Source organism: Thunnus maccoyii, chromosome 18, assembly GCF_910596095.1.
Source record: "Thunnus maccoyii chromosome 18, fThuMac1.1, whole genome shotgun sequence".
In the NCBI taxonomy this organism is placed as follows: Eukaryota; Metazoa; Chordata; class Actinopteri; order Scombriformes; family Scombridae; genus Thunnus; species Thunnus maccoyii.
In genome coordinates, this window is record NC_056550.1 from 24,388,415 (window position 1) to 24,398,045 (window position 9,631).

Genomic DNA, 9,631 nt, shown 5'->3' on the forward strand with positions numbered 1-9,631 from the left:
ACCTGCTATTAGCTCTGATCACATGCTGGGTCGCCCATGATCATCACAGGAGCAAAATGTGTTTTTAGAGGCGAGACGGAGAGTGTGAACTGTGAAAAGGAAAAAAAAAAAGGCATGTACTGTATTGCTACTATTTTTGACCGCAGCTGCTCGTTAATTGGTAAACGCATCATGCTGCTGCCGGCGTTGCTCTCTCTTTATTAGGATCTGTTCGGGTCTACCGGTTTTTGGAACGGTCATATTTTGGTCTAATTATTCTCTGGTCTGTGCGGATTGAATCTGACTTTCTTTCAGTTCTGGTCTCTTCGTTTGAAAAGTAATTTATGTACGTCTGGTTTGGGAAGGTTTTCTGTTCGGATGTATAACCATCATGAGACGAAGGGTCAGGGAGTTAGCGTAAGGTCAGACCAGAAACAGCCCCGAATTAAGGGAGCTGTGCTGGTTCAGGCATCAGTGAGACAATGAAATATGATCCGAAAAGGTTAGTTTGAGTAATAGATCCACGAGTTTGAAGGCTTATCAGAGTTTGAAGGCTTAACACTGCACAGTGGACAGGATTTCACAACTCTGAATCGACGATCATTTTATGTTTCATTGTGGTATTTGAGTGACAAACAGTTGAAATACAGCATTCAAGTTGCAAAGTAATCTAACAGGAATGTGTGCTTGTATATATTTGATAGGCCTTCTTGCATGTGCTGCAAAAGCTGAGCCGGGTTAAATTTTTGGCCAAAACCCTCTACGTCAGCACCCATGCTGAGCCAACGCAGCGGTTGAATGAACAAGGTGGCTGCATTTTTTCACACAGTGCTGTTGTCTGTCTGAACACGGCCTTACAAGTAGATTAAAGTGGTGTCAGCCATGTTGGAGGAGGAGAAAAACACTCTTTTTCTCCATGTCCAATGAGACTTTTGTGTTTTTATTGATCTCGGGTTATTATGGACATCGCAAGGCGTGACGTCGACCGTTGGTTTGCATTGGAGCCCAGAGTTGCAGCATATGGTCAGCGCCATCTTTTCCATCTGGAGCCAGAACCTTCCAAACAAGGAGTGCAAGGAAACACTCCTTGTTACCTTGGACCAAAGCGAACGCTAGCTTTCTAGGAACACTAAGCCCTGCGCACATGGGCTAATGTTAGCTACTTTAGCTAAACTGTGCTAACAGGGCAGGTATCATAATCAAGTTACATTAAATTTACCAAAATAGTCCAACTCAGATGAGTCCCGCCGTCGGGGAGAACAGCAGGTGAGCAGACTGTCAATCACAGCTGTCAATCAACGCCCACACGGCAGCCATCAAAGCTACTATAAGTCTTCAAATCTTATTAACGGAGTAATAACTTCCAAAATGACCATGAGAACAGAGGGCTTTAATTTAGCAATGGAGACGATTATGACTCATTTTTTTATGATTTTATGATTATGATTTTTTTTGGAGCCAGCATTTAACTTTTACTTCTGTATTGACATCAGCCTCAAGCGGTGGTAGTTGCCGCTTGGTTTTAATAAATACTGTTTAGTAGAAGTTTGGGTGGCTGCTGTTTCCCTTTGAAGACAGCAACTGAACAAGAGTGAGTTGCAGTGTTAGTATAACTCATTGCTCTACCTCGTCATTGCACCTGCAGACACACACACACACACATTTAATCAGTCTCTCAGCGAGCCACAGAAAGTTTATGCAATAATTCATCTCGAATGACAGCTACTGCACACACACACACACACACATATACACACACAGAAACACGTGCACACGCTGCTTTCTTTCTTGTATCCTCCATTACTGTTTCCTCCTTAATATGAATTGACATTTAATCTAACAAGGTGAACTGGAACTGCACACGTTCACAAATAGACTCTACACATAAGTGTAAAACAAAGTATTTTTTATTCTCAGGGGACTCGCTGCTCATTATCTTCTTTGTGCTACTGGCAAAGGAAACCACCATAAACATCTTCACCTGTGTCTGCATCCTTATACGAGCTGTACTCTGATGTTAGACAGATAAAAACATCCTGTGTTGCAGCATGATTCCACCTGATCTACATACATACTGTACATACATACAGTACATCCTCTGCCGTGGGCTATTTAGTCGAATGCATTACCCTCAGCTACCAATTGGATTTGAAAGGTCAGGATTTTTTCAAGCACACAGTGACCTTAAATGAGAGGAACAATCTGCTATCCTCAATCTATCTCAGACTTCTTTCTCAAACATACAAAACAGCATCATCTTGCAGTCTACAGCAGGTTGGGAACGTGATCATGAGATGACTCCAGTTACACTCAGACAGACACAACAAAAGTCCAGAGCACGACACGTCACCGGCAAACAACTCACAAAACCATCCAGTATTTCTATGTCAGTTCTTTGTCAGGCATTGATTGTTTTGACAGTGGGAATCGGGATGTTTCAGAATTTCTCCACAGGAAATACATTTTTAAATGAAGCTGATATCACAGACGCTTTAGATGCTGACATTGATTGATCTTCTCTATATTAAAGGGGACATATCATGCACATTTCCAAGTCTATATTTATATTCTGGAGCTCTACTGGAATATCTTTGCATGATTTACAGTTCAAAAAACTCCTTATTTTTCATATTCTGGTCCTTTATGCGGCTCCTAAGTTCAGCCTCTGTCTCAAACAGGCCGTTTTAGCTCCTGTCTCTTTAAGGCCCGCCTCCTGATGAGCCCACTCTGTTCTGATTGGTCAGCTTCCGGAGGCTACATAAACAAACAACAGTAGTCGGATTTCACTTTTACTCAAAATATAAACTTCTCAAATACATCCATACATGTTCAAGCCTGATCTGAAGTATGTGAGTGAACGACGAAACAACCAGTGGAACAACCTCAGCGACAAAGGCTACGGGGAAGTAGAGGTAATTTTGCAAACGAAGCGTTCAGAGCAGGTTGAAGCCCTGGCTTTTGACTTACAGGGAGCATTTTTATATATGTTCACCTCAAGTTTTGTACCTTTGAGCATGTTAAACACAGACATCTGACAATATAACAATATATAAATAACAGAAAATCACAAAACGTATGATGCGTCCCCTTTAAAAATTAAATAAGGCACACTTTAGCTCACCTTTCTATCTATCTAAATATATTTCTGCATTTTAAAAATATCATTACAAAATTGAATAAACAAATAACCTGAAGAGATTAATTGTTTTAGTCACAAGCGTTGTCTTCCGTGTTTTATTTTAATATTAAAATATGATCACAATGTTTTACAATGGACTTGTCCTCCAGGAAAAGCAGTTAAACTAAATCAGTTTGTCACTCCTGACTATGATGCAAACTTTTATTTTTAGACATTAAGCTCTATGGCAAACTGAAAATCTTTTCTATAAATAAATAGGTGGCTAATTCTTCCCTCTAGTGTATAACACATCGCCTGAATGTGATGAACAACTCTTTTAAAATTGTACTTAATTGAACGAAGAACGGCACTGATCAAAGCCCTCAGCCTGTAGTCAGCACCCATAAGGTTTAAATGAGGAATGCTAACACTGCTAACGAGACACTTTTACAATGGTAGCTGAAGGACAAATGTGAAAGATTAATTTGCATGTGTGTGTATTGTACCACAGAATTAAGTATACCCAAGATAAAATAGGAAAGTCAAATATAGACACACACACACACACACACACACACACACACATACATATACATACATAGAGTGTGATGCTTGCCCATAAATTAAACACCTTCTATTTTGCTCCTAACACCTAATTTAATTAGCATCTCTGGTACCTAAAATAAACGCCCTCGGTGCTAATAAAAGAATATCGAAGAGACACTGAACAGTAACTACTAGTGTGTGTGTGTGTGTGTGTGTTAGTGTGTATGTGTGTGTGGATCGTGCATCTCCACACTCAGTCCCATCGCCACAGAAGCTCGCTGCTTCTGTGTTTGTTTCATCTGTGTAGTCTTACCCTCCTCCTCCGCTGGCTTCTCTGAATGTGGGGAAAGACACATATCATTTTTGGAGATGAGAGAGAGATGATGATGCCACTGACGACGATGATGATTACGATGATAATCAACAGACAGTTATATCTATGGGACACACAGTCAAACAAAACACTAAATGCAGTGTGTCTTTCTTACCCTTCTTGTCTGAAAAGGAAAAGAGAGAAAGAAGGAAAATGTGTCAGAAAATGAATGAGGCGCTTTTATTAAAACATTTCTTTTTTTTTCAGTGGTTATTATAGTTTAACTGTATAATAGCTGATTAGTGTATGAGTAACTCAAGAATAAATTGGATTTGTAGAGCACAGCTTGTGGGCTCAGATTGGATGTCATGAAGGCACTCACCAGCAGGGGCTGCTGCAGCCTTATCGCCCTTGGCTGCTGCAATTAAACAACAATTATGTAAATTAATTTGTACATCCTCATTATTTCATATCAGACAACACCAGCAGCACAGCATTTGGATAGTCACGGCTTTAAGAGCTGAGACTCAGTAAACTGTTTAAAGAGCCACATCTTGTGATCTGAATCCCGAGTCCTCAGAAGACAATAACTAATAATAATTTCTATACATAACTGAAGGCGATTGTTCATTGCTCTATTTGTCTGCAATGCTTTTATATATGTATATATAGATATATGCATTCTTCCGAGCAATATGTACACAAATCTGAAGAACCACACAGCAGATAAACACTCTACAAATAGAAATCAGACATCTTTATAAATATACAAAACTGCACAAAATATACACTTCTAAATAAACAGTTTCATTTTAATAACATAAACACACATTCACAAGTACCCGCATAGGGAAACTACATTCAGGCAACCTTGCTTTGTGCACCTCTCCTTGATTTCTGTAGGGTTCGCCTCTGGCAAAAGAGAGAATATTGGATTTCAACAGGGGAATAGTGCATGATTCAAATGAGGCATGGTTTACAGAAACAGCGGGGCTGAGATAAATATAAGTAAGTTTTTCAGAGATCATGAGGAATAATTGGGCTTAAAAAAAATCTGAAAGGGGCGGCCTCAAGACAAAAATGCTTTTGATAGGATAAGTACATCAAAGTTCCAGGATCCCAGATCTAGGTTACTTTAGAGGCTCAAGGGTGTCTAATGAGATGGCAGATTAGGCATGAGTTTCTGTCTGCCAGACAAACTAAAGCACACAGCTGCACAGTAATAATTCAAGTTGGTAGAATTCGCATTTTAACCGTCTATTTCAATAATTTCACAAGTCTGTGCCCTCATTAGGGCTCCAGTTTAAATGTTAAAAAAGGTTTCAGTGCCTCGCTTCGCCTAAAGGGTAGAATTGAAGCAGCAAAGCGTATTAAAGGGCCCCGCCACAGACATGAATAAGGACATCATCATGACAGCTATCACTCCAACCCAACAACAAGCCACAAGTGGTAAGAGCAAGTGTCCCATGAGCCTACTAAACACTGGGTCTAAGATATCAAGGCTCGGCCTTGGCACTCTGCTTGTGCTCAAGGCTGGCACACCATGTCTGGCATACTGGTGGAGAGGAGGGGGGGAGGTGGGGGGGCAACACTTCTATTTTGGATAAGGTTTGTTTTTCAAGCAGCAATCTGTTAATGCCTCTCTCAGCACTTCAATCCAAGAGGGGATCTGTGACGCACCAGGCAGTAAAAACTTTCTTTAGGGACGGGTTCCTGCTGAAGCATCTATCTCACCCGTCTAAATCAGAGGAAAGTCGGTCACTGAACTGCTGACTATTTACTGTAGGTGTTCTTCTGATCCTCAGTCTTTCATGGGGCATTTTAGCGCTTACCGAGCAGGATTTAATCTCTGACTCGTCATTACATAATTGAAGACAGAAGGCGGGTTTGTGTTTGAAAAAACAACCATCACCCTGAGAGACAACTGGGACGATAAATAAATGTCATAAAATCACCATGGAAACAGCCACCTGCTGTTTCCAGATACGTGTGATTAATAATATAACTGTTTAACCAGAAACATCCTGAAATTCAAAAATGTGTGTGCTACGATAGAAAAGAAGTGGACCAGGGTAAATCTCATATGAATGTTACTACATGCTATCAAACCCCAGTAGCATGAAAGTAAAATGACTACATGTGATGTTTCTGAACACATCCTTCAATCTCAGTCGTCGGAAATGAGACAAATAAGCTTGCTCAGCCCCTCACTCCTGTAATGTCACACTAATATGAAATCATTATGAATAAGGAAACAGAGAAAAGATGAATATGATATCACTCTGATATTGTTTGATGGTGACAGAGTATTTACTGACTAAAAATCGGTTATATAAAGCTCGCCTAGATGTAAAAAGTTCCAGTTGTCACACAGTCAGAGCCTCATTTATTGTCAGTTCCAGGCTGCACATCAATAAAAAATTTCAAATGAGAGTTTTGGTTCACCGGTGTCAAGATCTGAGAGAAAGATATCGCTGCTTAGAAACTCATATTTGACTGTCTTGAACCTTAGGAGTGGTATATGTGGTGTGACATTTTTAACAACTTTAACAGCGCTAATTAAAGCTGGAACTGTTGCCGGGGAAAGACTGAAGACTAAACTGAAAAAAATTAGTTTAAGCTCTCCTAAACAATACATGAATAAAACAAATGTTTTGGTCACACAGTAAACTGGGAAGAAACACCTTGAAGAGCTGGAAGAGATTAGACTTGCTAATGTCTGAGAGATAAAAAATAGTCTAATTCATATTCCGACTGACAACCTCTTATTGCATCATAACTTGAAAATATGATGACAAAACATCACAAACATAAAATCTTTTTACCCTCCGGCTGGGTGCTGTCTCACTGCAAAGAGGCAAGGTGGTGAGATTCTCAGCAATCACTGTGCATTTTCCCTCCATTACTTCCAGCAAACAGTCTGTGTGCAGTAAATTGAGTTTCCACAAAAGAATTTTTAGACCATCAAGGTCACTGCTACCTCTTCTACGGATGATTACACAGGGATTTTATACATGTTATTAGGATCATCCTTTCATATCTTATTTATAAACTGTTCATTGCTCAGTGCTGCCTGTTTTTTTTCCCATTTGGAAAGTTTACAACGTGAAGTTTGGTATCTGGCAAGTGCTTTGGAATTTTCTGCATGTCCAAAGTGGAAAGATTTTATGGGGGGGCGGGGGGGATGCAAATGATTACCTCACATCAAATATTTCCCCCAGAGAAAATATTTAAAGCTGTTCAAGTGCATATCTATGTTGGCAGCTCCAAGTGGCAATGAGTGTTTGAAAAAAATTTGAATATTCAGAGGTAACAAGGATGGGATGTGATGTGTAAAATACACACTGAACACTTGTGTTTACAAAAGGATGCCAGCGGGACAAAAGAAGTAAAAAGTTAAACACTGGTGAGTCTCTCTGAACAGAGTACACACTCTCTTGCTGGTTAGGAAACTATTTATATTCCTGCTCATTACAGAGTTAATATGTTGAAAATGACAGGCCTTGAGTGTTTTTAGTGTTGATATTTTTAAGAGACTCTCATGGCGTCGTTTTCTGCTGCAGCAGGCAGCTGATTTCAGAGAAAAAGCTCTGAAAACCCGACTGTACACTACCAGCAGAGACAGTTAGCTGTAGACTATCTGGTGAATATAGTGGAGCGTTTAGCAGCTAGAGAGCCAGATATTTCCCTCAGGAGTTGGTAGAGAGCAAAAACAGAAGCTAAAAGAGAGTGAATATTGGACTAACATTCACCAGGTGGACAGAAACACAACTTCAAATGAATGATAATGTCGTTCCCTATCTGCTGGATGTTTAAATAAGAAACTGTTTCCTAAAAGTTCAACATAACTTAAAAATCTGATGATATTTTGTGTCCACAACTTTTTTCTGCTGCCCCCAAGAGGTCAAAAAAATCAGTTAAAGGACCAGTGTGTAGGATTTGATGGCGTCTAGCAGTGAGATTACAGATTGTAACCAACTGAATACCCCCCCCCCCCCCCCCCCCCCCCCCTCCCAAGTGTGTAGGAGAACCTACAGTGGCTGTGAAACTCACGAAAAACACGAAAGGCCCTCTCTAGAGCCAGAGTTTGGTTTGTCCATTCCGGGCTACTGTAGAAACATGGCGGTGCAACATGATGGACAGAAGAGAACCTGCTCCCTATGTAGATATAAAGGGCTCATTCTAAGGTAACGAAAACACAGTGATTCTTATTTTCAGGTGATTATACACTAATTAAAACATGCTTATGAATATTATATTCCATTTCTGCTGAGTCAGTTCCACTAGATGCCACTAAATTCTACACGCTGCACCTTTAATGCAGGTTTACGGACAGAATTTTGGCCTGATGGTGACACCAGAGGAAAAGTCAGAATCATAAAAGTTATTACAATTCAACCGCAGGGGACCACGAATGTGTGTACCAAATTTCACATCAATGTATCCAAAGGTGGTCGAGGCATTTTACTCAAAACCACAATGTCAAACTCAAGGTTCATCATCAACCATGAATGTCTTTACGAAATTTTGCGCCGATCAATCCAAAGTCAGAAGGATTCATCCTCTGGGCACCATGAATATTTCTATCAAATTTCATGGAGATGCATCCAATAGCTGTCAACACATTTCACTAGAAAAACGAAAATGTTAACTTTGTGATGGCATTAGAAGGAAAGTCAAAGGGATCACCAAAGTCAGTAGGATTCATCCTCTGGGGAACATGAATATTTGTACCAAATTTCATTTCAATCCACCAAATAGTATAGCGGTTTCAAATCAGGCTATATTAAAGATGTTCACACCAAACGCCGAGACCAGAGAGATGAGCAGACAACCAACGGGAGTTTATTTCATTACACACGAATATACAGAATTCAGAAAATCATCAATGCAGCTCCCCTTCAACTCCACACCCACATCTATTTATACCAAAGGCGGACGTGACTCTCTGCCTATGTTTTTTTGGCACTTTCGTGAGCCAAATGATCACTTGGACTTTGACCAATGGGTGTAGATGTCTCTGCATCATTTGGACATTTCTTAATTTCTGCTGTGTGTGTGTGTGTGGTGTACTTTGCTCCCCCCCTTTTCCTAATATTTCCAGGCATCTCCTGTTTATCTGGTGGCCTAACACTTTTTGGATGGGTCAATGACCGGCGTAGGTCAAGCCGATCTGGTAAAAGTTTTCCCAGAAACTGTAACCAGAACTGTAATCAGAACTTTCGCCTATCCATTGGTGTTGTGCAACCCTTAGTGTTTTGTGTATTACTTAGTACAATTCCACACACTCATCATATTTTCGCCTCTACAATAGCTGTCAAGTCTGGACCAAAGTTGTGGACCGACTAAGACTGCCGCCATCGCCATCCCTAGAGCCATGCTGCTAGTATGGCTAAAAATTACCAGTATGTAAGGAAATGATGGGAAGCTATGATCTTGGTCGAAAAAAAGCTGAATACAGGCTTTAGTTTTCATCAGTCCCATACCCGACTCTGATATTTAATTTGGGCAGATAGGGCAAATCTGCAGCATCTCAATTAGTGAAGGTATGACGTTTTTCTCTAGTGTAGCTCTACTTTGCGATTTAGGCTGATAAGATGGGTGTATTTTTTACAAAAAAACCTTAGCTAGTGCAGCTTTTAAAACCATTTTTTTCCCCTGTAATTATCCATAAA

General features: G+C 40.2%; 1 protein-coding gene across 14 annotated transcripts in view; it reads right to left on the reverse strand.

Moving 5' to 3' along the window:
• The window catches only part of mybpc2a (myosin binding protein Ca), a 56,846-nt gene that overhangs the window by 37,012 nt on the left and 10,203 nt on the right, over window positions 1-9,631 (reverse strand). For 9 of the 14 annotated variants that reach the window (XM_042391593.1, XM_042391591.1, XM_042391592.1 and 6 more), the window contains exons 2-4: window positions 4,339-4,374; window positions 4,132-4,140; window positions 3,957-3,977 (exon numbers count right to left, since the gene is read on the reverse strand). In XM_042391593.1, coding sequence (XP_042247527.1) covers window positions 3,957-3,977; window positions 4,132-4,140; window positions 4,339-4,374 — 66 coding nt within the window. Of the gene's footprint in view, window positions 1-2; window positions 2,707-3,956; window positions 4,141-4,338; window positions 4,375-9,631 lie in introns of those variants that run through there. The other 5 variants (XM_042391597.1, XM_042391596.1, XM_042391594.1 and 2 more) reach the window with 4 other exon arrangements.